This window comes from Gallus gallus, chromosome 11 (assembly GCF_016699485.2).
Source record: "Gallus gallus isolate bGalGal1 chromosome 11, bGalGal1.mat.broiler.GRCg7b, whole genome shotgun sequence".
Classification (NCBI taxonomy): Eukaryota; Metazoa; Chordata; class Aves; order Galliformes; family Phasianidae; genus Gallus; species Gallus gallus.
Window position 1 is genome coordinate 19432372 of NC_052542.1, and position 18626 is coordinate 19450997.

General features: G+C 43.9%; 2 protein-coding genes across 6 annotated transcripts in view; both read left to right on the forward strand.

Annotated features, from left to right (window-relative positions):
- Positions 1-9055, forward strand: part of AP1G1 (adaptor related protein complex 1 gamma 1 subunit) — a 43004-nt gene extending 33949 nt beyond the window's left edge. For all 5 annotated transcript variants that reach the window (XM_046899523.1, XM_025154203.3, XM_015292600.4 and 2 more), the window contains exons 16-24: positions 209-298; positions 796-923; positions 1531-1635; positions 2826-2967; positions 3416-3542; positions 4011-4106; positions 4333-4493; positions 5509-5607; positions 7820-9055. In XM_046899523.1, the coding sequence (XP_046755479.1) occupies positions 209-298; positions 796-923; positions 1531-1635; positions 2826-2967; positions 3416-3542; positions 4011-4106; positions 4333-4493; positions 5509-5607; positions 7820-7921 (1050 nt within the window). In that variant the 3' untranslated portion in view covers positions 7922-9055. The remainder of the gene's footprint in view (positions 1-208; positions 299-795; positions 924-1530; positions 1636-2825; positions 2968-3415; positions 3543-4010; positions 4107-4332; positions 4494-5508; positions 5608-7819) is intronic.
- A 1963-nt stretch (positions 9056-11018) lies between these two features.
- The window catches only part of PHLPP2 (PH domain and leucine rich repeat protein phosphatase 2), a 31875-nt gene continuing 24267 nt past the window's right edge, over positions 11019-18626 (forward strand). Inside the window, exons 1-3 of the mRNA XM_046899685.1 lie at positions 11019-12609; positions 12739-13341; positions 13703-13947. Coding sequence (XP_046755641.1) covers positions 13060-13341; positions 13703-13947 — 527 coding nt within the window. The 5' untranslated portion in view covers positions 11019-12609; positions 12739-13059. The remainder of the gene's footprint in view (positions 12610-12738; positions 13342-13702; positions 13948-18626) is intronic.

The following is an 18626-nucleotide window of genomic DNA, read 5'->3' on the forward strand; positions in this document are numbered from 1 at the left end:
ATTCTTTATAGACTTGTTCTTTTAATTTTCTCTTAAGGAATTCTTGATCAAATCAAATACCTCTGTTTCTTCTGCTATAGAGGATTTACTTGGCTGGGAACAAGAGTAAGCTGGCTCTGGAAAATAGTGGTGGTTTAGGTTTCTTTTGTACAGGAATGCATTTACCTCTGAGCTATCTGATTATTATTTTTATTAATTGTTCTAACAGCAGCCACTGGTGCAAGTGGCCTCGTGGTGCATAGGAGAGTATGGTGATCTTCTGGTGTCTGGTCAGTGTGAAGAAGAGGAGCCAATACAGGTATAGCCTGAGAAGGAGCAAGTGTGTACTTGGCTGGGGCTGGAGCTGTTTGATGGCTATGGGAGGGGATTTGTTTGCAACAGTTAGAGGTGTCTATGATAGTGGTGGACCTGGGAATGGCAACTCCTTTCCGTGCTACTGGCACAGGCTATATAAACATACCCAGCTTTGTTTCTGGGTAGTACAGCTATGCTAGTCAGAGTAATGTGACTTTTGGTTCTAACCTAGCTTGCACAGTGTCAACTGGGGTTTTAGCTTTGTTTTGATGATAACCCCTTTTTTTAATATGTGGAACAGAAGCATTATTTTAAAGTAAAATATTGCGAGACATCCATCTATGTCTGTTTCATACACTGCATGTATTGTGCTGCACGTTCACAAAGTTACTGAGGAGGTAGGAAATGCCCATTAAGCAAGTGAAGTTTTTGCAGTATACCATGGAAGGCTTGCTGTAGAGCTTCTCTCTGTCTAAGCCTAACCTTTCTGTACCTTTTCAGGTAACAGAGGATGAAGTTCTTGATATTTTAGAAAGTGTTCTGATATCTAATATGTCTGCATCTGTTACACGAGGCTACGCTCTCACTGCCATTATGAAGCTTTCCACAAGGTTCACCTGCACTGTCAAGTGAGTTCTCTTTGATGTTGTTCCACATAGGATTTTGTTGCAAATATGCTGGCATCGGTTGGGTTCAGTACAACTGTTCTTTGTGTGTGTTCTGTTTCCATGGTTAAGAGTCATCTTACTGGCTTTTACAGTTTTCCTTTGCTTGCAAGCTGAAAGACTTCAACCAATTCATACTGTTTTGTTTGTGGATGTCCTCTACTGTGTAGGCAGTTTATGTCATGATGTCCTTGCTTGAGAACTTACTTATGGGAGGGAAAATCCTTACTTTCAGTAAACTTCTTCCATTTTTATTTGTTGGGAAGAAAAATAGCCTTATTTTGTATTATGGCTTGACTGTGGGTTCATGAGCTTTTGTCTGGTATACTTTATGGTGATATATTGGTCACCTGCTCACTGTTGGGGAGAAACAGGAGCAGTTGAAAAAGTGGTGTTGCACAGATAACCGAGGAAAGCAGCAGTGGCTACCATTTCAAGTCAGTTACACAGTGCACCTCTTGAGCATAGGTCATTTAGTGTCTTCTGGATGACACATGCTAATTTCTTGCTCTTTGCTGCTAATTCCATAGTGTTTTGCTGTTTGTCTTTTGTCCTTTCACTTTCCTCACAGTCGCATTAAGAAGGTAGTTTCCATTTACGGCAGCAGCATTGATGTGGAGCTACAACAGAGGGCAGTGGAATATAACGCACTATTCAAGAAATATGATCACATGAGGTAAGTGCTCGTGAGTTTTAGTGTTTGAAAAGGCTAATAATCTGCCCTGATCTTCTACTTAGTACATACAGAGAGCTTAATCTGGATATTCTGGTAAAATTACAGAGGAACTGCAGTCCCTCTCTGATCTATTATGAAGTGTTGTAAGAACTTTGTATATCCTGTGATTAAAATTCTGAGATCACAGGCTTGCCCTTCCAAAATGCTTTTCCCATTTTGAGCTTGCAGTTGGCTGCTGTTTCACTTTGTGGTTGGACCTGATGATCTTTAAGGTCTTTTTCCAACCGAAGTGATTCTATGATTCTGATTTAGGTATTGAATCTTAAATTTGCTGGCTGAGCGAGTGTCTGCAGGTAGCTTTTGCCATGCTAACCTTACCAGTTGTTAAGCTGATCTTAAAACACCCTTGGAACAAATGTGCAGAGATCCACTGACTCTTTTTTTTCCAAAGCTGTGCTCTGAACTTGAGGTAATTTTTCTGTCACGGAGTACAAAAACTTGGCCCATTGTTGGGGTTATTGGCATTGGAAATATCATTCAGCCCGAAAGATGTTGGCAGTGTAACTTACATTACATGCAGTGCTTTGAGGCCTGATTCACAAGGGTAATGGCCTTTCTTGTATTATAGACTAGTTTTCCCTGTATGACTTGTGCTTTGTTGTGCTGTAGTCAGGATTCTGTGTCCTGTGCCTCTTCTCCTTAAGTTTCTGTATCCTTTCAGGAGGGTACTCTTGAGGACCAAACTTACACATTTTGGAAACTTAAATTTAACTTATGAGAGCATGTTGGTTTGTTTTTCCAACTTTGTTACCTGTTTCAGCTGATCAGCTGACCTTCTGACTCAACTGAGTATGGAGCAGAGCAGTCAGATGCCCTGTGTCTGCAGTTAATCCATGTTTGCTCAGTCATTTAATCCACTTTGTTATCCTAGCCCCACTGTGAAAACTGTCCAGTACTAGAAGAAAACAAGGGTATCATTTGGCTGTCAGCTGACATTTAATGTATATACACTGGCACAGTATGTCAGGGATCATTTTTGACCACCTGAAGCTGTTATATAGTCTTACAGTGCCCCTGCAGTGGAGCTGAAAGGAAGCAGTTTGCACTCCGTATATCTTCTCTTGAATATTTGAATGCTTGGATTGGGATCCAAGAAGATGGCACAGTATAACTATGTCAGCTTCTTTCAGGCCAGCCCTGCTTGAGAGAATGCCGGTAATGGAGAAAGTCACCACCAATGGCCCTACTGAGATTGTACAGACCAATGGAGAGACAGAAACAGCGGTACTGGAAACCAAACCTCCACACTCTGGATTGCAGCCTGGTAGCCAGGTAATGGAAACTGATCTAGCATAAGTTTCCACTGCCTGTCAGTTCAGAGTGCTAGCCACTGACTTTTCAACAGTAATCTGAGGCAGCCTCCCTTCCTGTCCCTGCCTCTTTGTAAGCTGTGGCCTGGTGATTAATCGCATCACATTTCTGCTCTGATGGTTCTAGTTCCAAGAACAGATGTGTGGAAGAGGTTACTGTAGGGAATGCAAGAGCATGATGGGGTAAATCCATGTATCCTCCTACCTGTTTGTGTCCTCAGACTCCATCCCTCTCTTATTGCTCTGGTTCCAAGAAGGTGGAGGCTTGATCTCTTGGAGCCATAGCCAAACTAAGAACTGCTCTAATCAGTCAGCAGCTCCGGTCTTTTATCTGAGGGCATGTGGAATTCATCCCATTTGTAAGGGAAATCAGCAGAAGTATGAATATGTAACTTTTATTTTCTCATTAGGCAAATGATTTGTTGGACTTGTTGGGGGGGAATGATATAACACCTGTAATCCCCACTGCACCTACAAGCAAGCCAGCCTCTGCTGGTGGGGAGCTCCTTGACCTACTGGGAGACCTCAATCTAACAGGTGAGCAGGCTTCATCTTATACGCAACCTTGTTCCTGGGGTGGGTCAGGATGAGTACTGAAGATGCAAGGGCTGGCTTGTTCATTATTAAGTCCCTGTCTTCGTGACTGTTCTTGTCAGGGTCTATATTAACATACAGGTGGGCATCAGGGGATGACATCAGAGATTGACTCAATGTTTAGACAGTGGGACTTATGTATTTTCACATTCCAGCCTGGGAATGCTGTGTGAGCCTTTCCAGAGAGAATAAGATATAAGAAGTTACTACATGTGAATGCCTGCTAGCTCAAGAGGAGCCAGTCCTTGTTGAATAAAAGCTGAGAAGGGGCAAATGACAGCATAAGTAACTATTTGTAGAGCTTCATGTATAGAAATAATATGTATTGATATTTGAGCAGTTGAGTTGGAGGAGTAATTACTCTTTATTCTGTGACAGCAAAATCTAATATTTATCCAACGTTTCTTGTAGGTTCCCCAGTATCTGCCCCTGCACCCCAGATATCACAGCCTCCATTCCTGCTTGATGGACTGTCATCACAGCCTCTCTTCAATGACATTGCTGCAGGTTAGGGACATCTGAAACCTTAGCTGAAGGTGCCACAGCAGAAGAGGAAACAAGGGGTAGTAACGGAAAGGAGATTTCATTGTGAAGTGTGACACACACATTGGAGCAGGAGGGGAGGTTGTTTAATCTACAGAAGAATTTGTGTTCTGGGGTAAAGGAAATGAGTTCTGTGACACTGAGAATGATGTCTAGATTCTCAAGTCTGCTACTTTTTTGTTTTCTACAGGAATCCCTTCAATTACTGCATACAACAAGAATGGGCTGAAGATTGACTTCAGCTTTGAGAGGTCAAACACCAACCCCAGTGTCACTGTAATCACAATACAGGCCTCCAACAGCACAGAGCTGGATATGACAGATTTTGTTTTCCAAGCTGCAGTACCAAAGGTAGAACTGCTTAGGGCAACTAGAATGACAGGTAGAGGGCCATCCGCAAGTACTTCCTGATCAGTACTTTAATGTAGACAGAAACATGCAGCATGGGTGAACTGTTAATAGGTTCTTGTCATGTTCAGTTTAGTCATCACCTTTCTAATCTAAAACTAAAGGTTATAAATGGAATGGAGGATGGGTTCATATCAGATAAGATGATCTGCTTTGATAAAATCTTATTTTAAAATAACCATTTTCTAGAAAGATTGCTAAACCATGCCCAGTAAATGTTGGGTCAAAAAAAAAAAAACCAACAACCAAGACAAACCTTTCCCTTTGTTCTTAGTTTCTAAGAAATATGCTGTACTCTTTGTAGCTATAAATACATGGAAAAAAAGGAAATCCTTAGGGGCTATTAGCTGCTTATAAAACTTGGAGTTCCCACATAGTGATTATTAACTATTCTGCTTAAAGCAGTTAGTTGTCTCCTCTTGGAATTAGCTGCAGCACAAAACATGGGAGATAGGTACCACCTAGTTTGTAGTAGAGCAGAACGTTTAAGCAGGATTTGATTGAAATGTTGAAATTTGGGAAAGCATATTCACTTTCTAGAGTTTCACTTCTGGAAATTACTAATGCTCTACCTTTAGCTTGGAAGCTTCATACCTGCCACAAGAAAGAATGAGGGAGAGAATGGGCCTCCTGAAGTTAGAGATATGCTGAACAGTGTTGGCTGTTCCACCTGAGAGTCAAAATTGAAACAGTGCATCACTGCTGATTTTGATAGATCACAGTAAGCCCTCATCCCCTCATATTTGTGCCACCTGGATCTTTGTGTAGAAAGATGGTGGGCCAGCGAATATTTTGTTGTTTGTGGATAAGGAATTGAGGAATTGGTTACTTGACTTCCTTGTGTCTGTGTGTGTACTGTCAATACTTAATTTCTTCTTTCTTTTTTTAGTGCAAACAAATCATTTAGTTTGTATTCATATTTGATTAAGCATCAACTTGTTTTCATCTTGTTCTTCAGACGTTCCAACTGCAGCTTCTGTCTCCTAGCAGCAGTGTCATCCCTGCATTTAACTCGGGGACCATTACACAGGTCATTAAAGTTCTGAATCCACAAAAGGTGAGTGATTCTGAGAACATTAAAAAGACACTGCCTGGAAGTTGTGCATTTAGTGGTAGGGAATTGTGTTGTAGTGAGAATGTTTTTGCTTAGGGCTAGGAAAATATGGGGGAAAAGAGTGAAAAACAGGAGGAGATGCAAGGCAAAGATTTGGCTTTCTGTTTGGTTATACTTCTAAAGCAGACTCAGTGCTTTGCTGCCTCGAATTTGTGGATGTCTGTTGCATCAGTGTAGTTGCTAAACAAGTTTCTAGATGGTCTCTCTAGAGGAGAAGAACCTGGTGTTTGCAGTGTAGAAGTGAAATGGTAAGGTGCTTGCTTTTTGGACTTCGATATATTTAAAGTTCCTTTTTGCTGTCTGCAGGGGGCGTTTCTTGAAAGTTGATAACAAAAAATAGCTTGACCCATAATCTTAACCAGATTGTCCATCTTCAAGTGATTGTTTAATATGTTGTGAGTGTATTTTTAAATAGTTGAGGGGAAGAGTATTTGGCTGTGACTTAATCCTAATTCTGTTTGTCTTACAGCCTTCATAGAAAAGTTTCTGGGGAAAAAAGTAGTCTTGAGAGGAGAGAGGGATATGGCCCACATGTCCTCCTTAAGAGGTTTAGCAATTAGGTGGCATCAGAAAGAACAGTGCAGGTTATTTTAATTTTATCATGTTTGGGACAATATTAACATCTTCCTGACGTATTTCTTTATCACTTACTGTTCTAGATGTTAAGTAGTCTGATGTGCAAGTTTAAAAAATGAATTTCTTAAATCTTAGCCAAAGATTTCTGTGAAATAACTGTCTTCTAGTGAGCAGTTCCCATGATCTCCCCTTGTCTCTATACAGTGTACTCCCCTCTGGCTCTAGTAAGGCACGCAGGTAATTGCTCTGTCTCATAAATCTGATATGAATTTCCATGTGGGTTCTGGAGAAGACGTGAAAGTTATTTTTATAAACATGAGGGGTTTAGAAGCTTTCTTGTAAAGTACCAGAAGTTGGAATGTATCCTTCTCATATGGGCCTGATAAGCTTAAATATGCATTCTTGTTGGAACTTCAGTCTCCTGTGAATCCTTGAGAATAGAGAGGTGCAAGCTAGTATTTTGCTGCCCTCTGCTGTTACCCACTGTTTTATACCTCTTCCATGTGTGTAATGCTTAGTGTCCTTTAGATTGCTGTTGACTGCAAGTGCAGCTTCGCAAGAGTCCTGTGCATGAGATAGTTTAAGTCACCTCAAATATTCTGAAGGAAACAACCTCAACTTCATTTAGGAGGTAGCTCTTTGTCTCTTCGGTGTTGTAAAAACTGTTCACGTGGTTGTGGACTGTCATTATGCTGGATTGAAACTAATGGTGAAGATGGGGAGAGTTGTAATGAGCAGGCTGGAAGATCTTAGAATTTAACTCTTCAGAGTAGGTGAACAAGATTATACAATGGCCAGTTACCCAGACCAGTACCAAATATAACTTCTTTAGCCAGGGGCTGGTTGGAACTGTCTTTGTCCTCCTTTCCTCTCTTTTGTTATCCTTTTTACATATTTTCCTGTAGGCTTTTTGGAGGGCAGTGAAGAGAACAGAAAATGTGAAGCATGCTGTGCTCTGGCTATTAAGATCCTCCTAGTATCTGGATGGCAGCCAAGCAACAGTGTGTAAAGCAGTCTCTGAGCTGTCATTTAGCCACAGCAGGAGGAAATATTCTTAGAGATGATATCTCTAGTCTTTCTTGGGCTATCTCATCTAGTGCTACTGAGCTATGCAAGTTTCCAGACCACTTCTTCTCTGAATCAGCAGCATAGGAAATAACACCTTTCTCCATGTAAGCCTAGGTGCAGTGTAGTGAAGTCCAGATCTGCTTCCTGCTTTCTTCCATGGTTAATTGGGATTGCAAGACAGTTACTGTTGTATTTAAGAACTTCGCTGTAAATGAGAGCAGGGCCAGGGCAGAGAGAGAGGTGAATAGAATCTGTGCTATAGTTTTTCTGAGAAAAGTTTTACTTGACCTGAGAACTACAGTGGGCAAGCAGCGTCCTACTAGATAAAGCATTTATCTGCAGTGTCATAGCTTACTCTGCACATACTTCCTGCAAGCTTTTGTGGTGATGAAGGATCTGTGTTGTGTTTTCCCAGGGGACATGGGACAGGGAGCTGGACTTGGGGAAATTTGCTGATCTTTGTTGAAGACCTGAATTTGTGTGTGTTTGTTTGTTTCCTTTTCTCTTGTAGCAACAACTACGTATGCGGATCAAGTTGACATATAATCACAAGGGCTCAGCAATGCAGGATCTAGCAGAAGTCAACAACTTCCCCCCTCAGTCTTGGCAGTGAGGCTCTGGCACCGTTCTTATTCTCACCCCACCCAATCAAAAGAACTCTGGGAAGAAGGTTGTGATCCTTGGCAGTCCCCTAAACTGCACCATGGGCATGGGGAACAGATGAGACCTGCTGATGAGGAGGAATTTTCCTGAAGTGATTGCTGACTTTGAAGCATATCTGTTAAGACTAATCTCCTCTCCTCTGCTGATGAGGCTGGTGGCTTGTGGAGGCTACTCCGCACTCCCTCACACATGCATTCACAGCCAGAAGCAACATTCCCTCCCTTCCCTGCCTCTCTACCCCCAAAGAAGAACAGCCTGGTTGGAAGAGAAGTCTGGAATTTCTTGCAGGGAAACTTTCTATCTCTGCAGCAAGTGAACAACTGCCCCTTCTTTCTGCTGTCTTTTTTTTTCCCTGGGATGGTCAAGGTGTTTTCATTCATCACTAGCTGGATTATCTTCAGGCACTTTCATCTGGGGCTCAGAATGGGAACTTGGAGAATTTTAGGTCGCCTTGCCTCTTTCTTACTGTATCCTCCATGCCTAAAGGGGCCGGAGGCTTTTTTTGGCCTGTTCAGTGCATTACTGTATACACACCTGTTAGTTATGTGATACATACCAAGAGCAAGTCAGGCCTTGGGACTTCATCTACAAACCTGGAACAGTGCAGGAAAGAGGTGCCGGTGAGGCTGATAAAATTGCATTGGTGCTGTACTTGGAAATGAAGACCTTACACTTGAATTTTCTTTCTTTCCATTGGTGGCTGCAGCTGTACAGATTCAGTCTTCTGTAGCTTCCCCAGAAAGTATGGTGATGTATAAGAGATGTAGTGATCTAAGGAGCAGCTGGTTTTTTACCACAGTTAATTTCAAAGCCTTTTGACCCATTAGTTGCGGTTTATGGTAAGAAAAGACACATTCAATTTTGTAGATCAGTCTTTGAGCAAAAGCTCTGTTGCCTGCTGGGATACTCATTGGAGACTATGCTGCAGAGTTGTTCTTCTCAGTTATTCCAGACTTTCTCCCCAGTTTAATTTCCAGAGCCTGTTGTAGACTCCCTGGATTCCATTTGATTTACTTCTGACTGGGATATTTGTGTTGTATCTGTAACATTGGCACTGAAATAAAGACCATGCGGTTTAAAGAGACCTTCTCCCACTTTGTTACTTAATTCATCCTTGTAGTTGGCTGCTTGCTCCCTTTGTAGAGAAATCTGTTCATTAAGGTGCAGGCTGAGAGAGGAACTAAACTATTTTTTGAATGAAAGCCAGTTATTTGAGTATTTGAATCCAAAGATGTTAGGTTCAGTACTCTAAGCTTAAAGCTGTATTTAGTTATGCTTTCTAGTGTCAACTGTTGTTGAGGTAGTAGAGTTCCATCAGTTTTCATGGAGGTGATGTATAGAATATAAAGCACAGTGACAAAACTATTCAGGTGTTCAGCACACCCTTCAGGGAGAAAAAGGTTAGACCTTAAGTATTCATTCATTAGTGTGCTGGTAAGTTGACGGTACCCCAGCTCCCAGCTTTTGCAAAAGAAACAAGTGGGGCATCTGTTCTGTTTCTGTTGCAGGGCTGTAAATATATGGTGATCATTTTGTGCTCTGGCAGCCTTTTGTGTCTGCTAAAGTACTAATGCTAAGTTCCAGTCCTTGCTAGCAATATTGCAGGAATGGTGTACAGTGTATTTAGGGAAAATCAAAGGCTTATTCTGCCCTTGAATCCATAGCAAGAGAGGTCACTAGAGGTGGTTCTGTCTGCTTTGGTTTTAACCACAATAGATAATATAATGTAGGACTGACTTTAATTATTGATACGTCCAGTGGAATAAGTTTTTAGTTTCTCTTGAAAGGCTTTTTTGCTGCTTTATCAAGAAGACTGGGTTGAGCCTTCGCTTCACCAAGGAGTTTCATTATTCTGTTGAAATTGGCATCATTTTAGAGTTATTAAAAACTAGCAAGAATGATGTGTGACTTCTTTGAAACTGATTCTGTGTTGTTGCAGTGTCTTGGTTGAGCTAGCAGTGCCTCAGAACCATAATGATACAGGCAGTCTTGCAGAAAACAGCTGAATCACAGACCTTTTCTGGAAGCTGGGCATTTATTTTTGTTGCTTTTACTGCAGCTGTGACTACTTAACACAATTGGCTCAAACTCCATACTGGTGAGTGTGTTTAAACATAGTCCCCAGTGGGCTCTGAGAATGTCCCAGGTATCAAGCTAACAGGGAGTTTTTGCCTTAGTTCCTTAAAATCCTGTGAGATGTCATTCTTCTCAGAGTTGTATGTGGTCTTGGAAGCGGGTGCACCTCAGTCTCCATTCCTTTTTGCTGAGAAGAGCAGTGTTGCCAGAGGATTAGATGGGGAAAAAGAATTAAATAGTCCTTCACCTGGCCAGTTTATTGCAGCATAGCTGGAAACAACTGACCTTGTCCCTCTTGCATTTGTTTTCTGTCCTATGGAGCAGGTGGATTTTGTTGTTGGTCTCCGGCAAGCTTTCAGGGTAAATTCCTCCTCTATACTTGGATCCTTCAGCCACCTTTACACATAAGCATTTTGTGTTTTGGAAAATATGCTCTGTCATATTTCTGGGCGAAGCTCAGCGAGGTGGTGTGTGTACCTGAAAGGCATTCAGCTTGAAGGAGTCTCTGGGCCATAAAGTACTTTGCAGCTGAACATCCCTGTTGTCCTTGGAGCTCTCTACCTTCCCTTTCTTAAGAGATTGAGTGCTAACGTTACCTCCAGAAAGAAGGCCAGGTTACATGTTTCATTATCTGCAATGCTAGATACTATTGCTTGCTCCTTTCCCTAGGTACATCTCTTTACCTTCATCCTGCTGCTTTGTCATGCTAGAGAATACTCACTTGATGCCTCAGAAAGCACTCTGGGGGCAAGATGAGTCTTTATTCCACTGGAATGCAAAAAGTTAGGTCTGGTCAATGGTTTTCTTCTTTCACTGTAAAGAGGATATAAGAGGAGCAAGATACAGACTTTGTGTCTAACCTTTGTAATGTGGGCTCTGCAGGCTGGAGCTTGGAGAGGCTGAGCGTCTGCTTTGGTTTGTTTGTTTTCCAAACAAATGGATTTTGAATCAAGGAGAGGACAGAAAGAATTGTGGGCTGTAGTGATCCAGAAGGGAGAGAAAACATGGGAAGGTCCCAAGGTTTAATTTAGTCCATTTTTTTGATGGGTGGCCTTGAACAGCATTTTAAAGCAATAGCAGTGAGGGAACTGCCACCTATACAGTACCTTGGATAGACTTTGAAGCAGCTGGGAAGGGTGACCTGGTCCTTTCCCCAGCACTGATGCTGGCTGCAAGATGGAGCAGCAAAGATGGCGCTTCATATTTTTTTTTTGGGGGGGGGGGGGGGGGGGGGGAGTCTGGTGGTGCACTTTGTGTTTATTTTCTGCTTGGGGTCTGTGATGGAAGGACATGTTGCACTGCTTTCTTCAGAACTTTTTACTCTGTTCCTGTTTGTTCCTTTTCTTTTCCTATGTTGTAATACTCATTTTACATAGAGCACCATCCCACCTCTTTGACAGTGTAAACCAAAACAAACAAACTCACAAAATCAAGCAGCACCCCCAGACCAGATTAAAAATAAAAACCTGCCTGTTGAGCAGGGAGCCTGGTGGCATTTAACTTCTGCAAATCTATTTTTGAGATGTGAAAAACTTAACTGCTAAGTCTTAGGTGAGTGAGGAACATAACTGATGTAAACACTTACATGGAATGCATTAGACTTCTGCTGTGTGTATTGTCTTTTGGTTGAAACAAATTATGAAGTGACTAATAAAACAAGTCAATATTCTGTGATTTAAAACTGTGCCTTGTTGCTTTTTGCAAGTACAGTGGAACAGCCTTTATCAATTTGTTTGGCCATGCCAAAATCAAGAGATACAAATTAATCAAGGGCAGAGTTGGAAATGCTTTCAGGAAATTTTGGAGAGTAAAATGAGCAGACAGTTAAAAACCCTTAAAAGGTCAGATCAGATACCTCCCTGAAAGAGGTGTCAGCTGCTGCCAGCAGTACATGTCTGGGTGCCACCCAGGTATGATGAGATCTGAACAGATGCTGTTGTTTTTCCCTGGTGGCTGCAGTTGCAGTTGGTTTTGGTTCCCTTGCTGATCTAAAGTCTCTTGTACTCTGTGTACCAGTGAGACAAGGATTGTTACAGTCTCCTTCATTGAAGCAGTGTAGTTGCCTGCTATAAGGTTCGTGTGTTTTCTGGTCACAGGAACAGTTCCTTAGATACCATGTGTTTTCCAGTACAATCCCAGTTTTCCCCCTGTGCTGTGCAGGTGTGTGCTGGGAACACACGGAACCTTAATGATGAGTCCGATTGTCAGTCAGCTCCTCATTAAATTAGAGAGCTCTCCAGCTCCTCTCCTTGAGAATTCAGAAACGTGTTTGTGCAGCAGTGGAAGATGTGTGGTTGTAGGCAGAGGTTGTAGAGCAGGACAGACCACAGAAGCACCTCCTGGTGCTGTGCTGGGTGGTGCTGAGCCCGTTATCGCTTCTTGGAACGGGTCCTGACTGCGGAGAGCGCTGCACTGTGCAGCAACATGTTGAGATAAAGCAGGAGGAAGGCGGGAAGTTTCAGAAGGTGCTGTGGAATAGGAGTAAGCATTTAACACGGAAATAATGCTGCTGGTGAGGATTCAGAAAGCAGCTTCTTTGGAAATATGACCGGGAATTAGCATGTAAGAATTGTGCTGGGACCACAGGCCAGAGTTTGTGAAGTCCAGAACTGCTGCTGATGCGGGGCAGGCACGAGGCTTTGGTGGTTAAGGTGACTGACGCTGTAGTGCCGTTAACGATTGCTGTCTCAGGCACTCACGAAGCGGTGCGGTGCGGTGGTGCTGCGCCCAACGGGACAAAGCGCTGTTTGGAGCCATCACGTGCAGCTGCAGCATCGGGCGGCTCCTCGTGAGACACTGCAGAGGCAAGCGAAGGAAGTTCTGGGACAGACGGCTTCGGAGTACAGAGGTGAGTGCTTTCCTTCTTCGGAGGGTAAGTAATCCCAGTTTATACAGCTGCCTTCTAAGTGCTGCGCTGACGACAGCGGGTAAATAAAGGCTCGGGCGGCCTCGAGCAGGCTGTGCAGCTGTCAGGACCGACTCCCTTGACTGTTCGGGGAGGCCTTCGGTTTAATGCTCTGCCCGACAGGCGCACGATGCCGTAGCTCCACGCACCTCCGCGTTGCAACTGCGGAGCCGTCGCTGACGCCGCGGGCGGCGGAAGTTCCCGCGCTTCCGGGGCGGGGCGCGCGCGGATCTGCGGCGGCAGCCGCCGCTCCCGGAGGTCTCGCAGTCCGGCCGGCTATGGGGGAGGCCGGACCGGGACCCAAGGAGGCGCCGGAGGAGGATGAGGCGGCGGCGGTCGGAGTGCGGGACGGGCGGGCTGGGCCTCGCGGCGTCGTCCGGGTGCTGAAGGTGAGGACGGGGCCTGGGCTGAGTGGGGCCGTTCCGGGCCGCATCTCCGCGCCGGCCCTTCCCGGCAGCTCGGTGTGGGGGGCGGCCGCGGCGGTAACTGCGCGCTGTGTCTGGGCGATGCCCGCCTCGACCTTGGCTGGGTCCCGTCCCTGCCGGCTCCGTGCCCGCCAGGCGCGGTGGCTTCGACTCGTTCGTCGCGAGTGGCCCCGAGGAGGCTTCCGGCGACGCGGAGCTGCGGTCTCGCCGTGCCCCCCCCCCCCCCCCCCCCCCCCCCCCGTGCCCGGCCGCGCCTGTGGCCTTCGCATAGCCCGGGGGCGGCGGAGGCACTGCGGCTGATGCTCTGGTTTTTGCTGTCTCGTAGAGAAACGTGAAGCGCAACGGGAGCAGGAGCTGTCTGAACAGGAGCCGGTTCAGTTCCCGTGAGAGGGACTGGCTGAGAGAGGACGTTGGACGAGGCTGTGTATATGTTTATGGAGGAGATTCTGTAGCTGCTGCTTCATCTGACCTGCGCTTGGTCCTCTGTACGGTGGATACCCCAGCATCTGAGATATGTGATGGGGAGGACAAGAAAAACCTCTTTGTGCAGCTTCATGGAGACCTGGTCAGGTGAGGGCTGAGGTTTGCATTGGGCGAGATTTGCTTCAGTTGTGTAGTGCTCTGTTTTCTGCGTGTCTACACGCACTAGTGTGCAGATGCAGAGCAGTTAGAGGTGGTAGGTGTCAGCTAGATACAGCCTCCAGTCACCTAATGCATGAAAATGAAGTAGTGGTGAGCCTTTTGTACTTAGTCAAGGCATAGCTGGGAGAGTTTGGTGGCTGCTCCAACCAGAAATACAGCCTTGTTTTGTAGGTAAAGGTTATTATTCATATGCTCCTTCATTGCGCTCTGTTTCAGGGGTGTTTTAGTCTTAAGAAAATCTAAACAATTAATGGGAATGTAAGCAGTTATTCCGAGTCAGCGTAACATCTGCAGTACTTCAACAGTTATGTCACAGTATTTTTGTATTAGTAATTTTTTTTGAGAGTTTCTGAAGTAAATAATTAAAGGTAAGCACAGGGTGAAGTAAATGTTAGTGGGTGTGGGCGTTGTATCACGTGTTTTATGTCTGCAGTCGATTAAGGCTGAAAACAGATCTCAGCTCAGAGTTTAAGGTGCGTGGATTTTATGCTGAATATATTACGGACTTCTCTAGCTTCATAACCTCCCATTAGGTCTCCAAGGTAACGCTTCTAGATTCAACTGGAGTTGTGGCTCCAGTTCCTTGGAAAAAGGGCATCACTGTGGTCTTTTTTCAGAAGCCTAAGCAATTGAAACATTATGAGCTAAACAGCAGTAATAGCTTTTTGTTAGTGAAATGTAAGTCTTAAATTGCACGTGTCTCAAGTTTAAAAGGGTATAGCGTAGGTCTAATTGGGCTGAAGACAGGAGTGATAATGGCAAGAGATATGAAGAATAGGATGGGGAAAGGAGGCCTACAAGAGAACTGGGAGGGACAGGGAGAGTACTGATGGGACACAGGGTAATGGCTTAAAACTAGAAGAAGGTAGCTTTAGATATCAGGAAGGAATTCTTTACTCAGAGGGTGGTGAAGCCTTGGCACGTGCTGCCTAGAGAAGCTGTGGATGCTACCACATCCCTGGAGGTGCTCAAGGCCATGGATGGGACCCTGGGCAACCTTGTCTGGTGGAAGATGTCCCAGCCACGGCAGGGGGGTTGGAACTGGGTGATCTTAAGATAGTTTCTAGCCAAACCATTTTGTGATTCTGTGACATGGTTAAAAATGATAGTTGAAAGAAGTTACCCAGAACTTTTTGCTTTCCCTGACCTGGATTATAGAACTAGGAATAGATTAGTTATAAATAAAACAGGAGAATAGGTGAATGCTTGATTATGGAGGCAGCTGAAAATCTCTATTTGTTGTTTGAAGTATTTATAAGGAAACTAGCTCATTAGTACTGTAACAGTGAGCAGATTTTCTAATGGTTAGAAAAAAGAGCAAGTCCTTACTTTTACTGCAAGTGTCAAAAAAAAGACCAGGTAAATCTTGTAGGTGTGTTCAGAGAGGGAAACTTTAAATTTTTTGAGTTTTTGAAATAACTTCTGTGTTTGAATTCTGAATTTCTCTTCTCTCACAATGAGAAGAGGTATATGTAGCTGTGCCTGTCTTTCACTTGTGGCAGTCTTTGCACAGAGTTAGTAGATTAGTCCTGCTGCCCACATTCTGGAAGTGAGTTCTGAGTTGTAAAGGTTTGCTTTACGTGCTTTAAAAGCAGGGGTTTGGACTTGATGATCTCTTGAGGTCTCTTCCAGTCTTTGCAATTCTGTGATTTACTCCTTAAACTCATTGTCTTCTGCTGTGTTAGGCTCTTAATCAAGTCTTCTGTTGAATTTTATAGAGAGCTCTTGATTGCTGTGCATCTGTTGCCTTTGTAACTCTTGGGATGTCTTTGCCACGGAAGAGATTCCTGAATCACCACCGAGGATGTTCTCAGTAGAATCAGTTAGGTTAGAAAAGGCCTTTAAGAGATCATTAGGCCCAGTCATCCACCTAACACTGCAAGTCCACTGTTAAACCACATTCTTAAGCACTGTATCCACAAGTTTCTTAGCTACCTGCATGGGTGGCATCTCCAATGCCACCCTGGGCAGCCTGTTCTGATGTCTGTCCATGAAAAAATTCTTATTGGTATTGCTTTGGTGTCGATCTCTGTTAGGAGCAGGAAGCAATCACAAACAGCGCCTGCTTCCATTTCCACAGGACGGTGACAGAATGCTCAAGATATCCCTGCACTCTCTTGAGATAATCAGTTCCTTGAAAAAAAAAGTTTACTGACTGCTTTAATAATGTGATTGTGACTACGAATTACTCAGTGCAGCATCCAGTTGTATCTTACCCTTCATATGTTTGTCTCTCACACAACTGAATTCCCCACCCTTCTAAATACCAGTAGGTGATTCTCTTTCTAAACCTGAGCATGGAGAAAGTGGATTTGGTACCTGACTCAGAAGACTGAACAAACTGTTCAGTAGATGGAAGAATAACAGAAACTTTTAACTTTCAATACTGTCGTGTTCTTGTGATGCTTCTGCATTTCTCCTTAAAGTATGTATACTGGGAATCAGTTGCTGTCAGAACATTCTTTTCCCCATGCAGCGTGCCTCAAGAATCTTTAAGAAATCCAGCTAGAGCCTTTCTTTCTGAACATTTTTTCCTTTTCAGAAACTATACCTTACTGCAGAGGAGATGATTAAATAAAAATAATTCCATTACTTTCTTTAGGATCACACCTGGCAACAGAACTTTGAACTAGGAAGGTATGGAAATGTGGTTGCTTCTCAGGAAGAAGAGCTGCTGCAGTCTGTGAAATTGGCTGACTTTTTGTTTGCTTCTCTTTCTGTTAATCCTTGTACTCTTCGCTTAGGGGAGCAGCTTCTCTGATTTAGTGGTGGTGGCAGTACCGACTGTGCGATACCTGTGTAGATGCCATGGGCTGTTTGTGCCAGGGAGCAGCTGCTTTGCCTGCTGTGGTTTTCAGCAGGTAGTGCTCAGCATTTCACTTCATACAAGGTCAATTTTGTACATTTCCAATGTGATCACGTGCCAGCTGAGGTTTCACAGTGCACTGTTTTCTCAAAGGGAAGTGTCATTCTCTACATCAGTCTCTAACAACTGTGTCCACACCTGTTAGCTCTGATTACGCTAGCAGAGAAATCTGTTACAGAAATTGCCTTTACGGTGCTTTGTTCTATATGGAGGTTTTGGTTGTCCGTTTCCTGCTTTCAGACTACTTCTAGATTTTATTGGTAAATCACACTGCTCTTGATAAGAACTTGGACAGGCAGTCCTTCCAGTGGAGACTCCAGAGTGTCCCCAGAGGCACTGGATCAAGTGCTTTGTAACTTGATGTGAATACCGTCAGTAGGCAACAAGCCCTTCTGTTCGTTACTTTATTGACAAAGCCCTTTGCTGGACGTGTGAGTGTGATTATGAGAGGTCTGGGCTGTGCATGCTGTTTCATTGGGCACACTCCTGCCTGTGCCTGGTGCCGGAGAGCTGCTGTGTGGTGGGCAGGGAGGTGTCTGCCTTCCTACTGGGCCTTCACTTGGGTATGTCACACTGAGCCACGCTTTGTCTGCTGAGGAGCGAGGTGTTGCAGCCCAGGGACATACTGCTTCTGAGCTGTAGGTTCTGCTGTGACCTCACATACTTCTGCCAGGTAACAAAATTGGAATGTCTGCATTTTTGCAGACAACTTGAAGAATTCTGAAGGGGTAAGTTTTGGAAGGCTCTTGCCTTCCAGCCACCAGCAACCAAAGCTAGGTGGTGCAGTAATGCAGCACACTCTTGTGATTTGTTTTCAGGTAGTTAGATTTTTATGGAAAGAGACATGTTGGTCCAGGGATTAGGCTTGAATAGATACTGCTGCAAATGCTCTTTTGGTACCTGGTCTTTTTTCTTTTTTTTTCTCTGAAGAGAAACAAAACTAAGGGCATTTCAGGAAGCACTGCAGTTTGATTTAAGTGGACAGGAATCAAAACTAGTTTTTTCAAATTAATGTTTGAAGTTCTGCAGCAGCCCTGCAGCACTGATTCATCCTAGCCTTAAAGATGCAAAGGATAAAAAATAATGAGAAGTCAAATCTTATCTTGAGAAAGGGATAGGTGTGCCATGGTATTCTGCTGCTTCAGGAGGGTAAGCTGTAGTACTGTAGTATTGTACTATACAGTTTTCAGTACTGCAAAACTGTGATTTAATCAGAATATATTGAGTATGTTTATTGTCTGGGTGGTCACACTCAGAGTTGTGGTCAATGACTCAGTGTCCAAGCGCAGACCAGTGATGAGTGGCATTCCTTGGGGATCAGTGCTGGGCCAGTGTTAGTTAATATCTTTGTAGCCCACATGGACAGTGGGATGGAGTGCACCCTCAGCAGGTTTGCAGATGATACCAAGCTGAGTGATGCGGCTGACCTGCTGACAAGGGAAGGGATGCTGTTAATTCATTCAGCAAATAAACTGTAGTGTTTGAATGTTTTGTTTTGTGATGGTTCTTTTTTTGTTTTAGTGTAACAGCTTCAGACTATTTGAAACGATTTTTTTGGTGAGTGATATTCAAGCATTTATGGTTCCTTGGCCACGGGTCACATGCTAGAAAAGCTGTTTTCTGTCAAGCAGGAGGCTTCAGTAGCACAAGTATTAGCGTTTAAGTGTAGTCAGAAGACTCAGGCCAGGTTTGAAGATCCAGGCATGTCTCTCCTATTCCTCTTGAATTCTGCTCTGAAGGT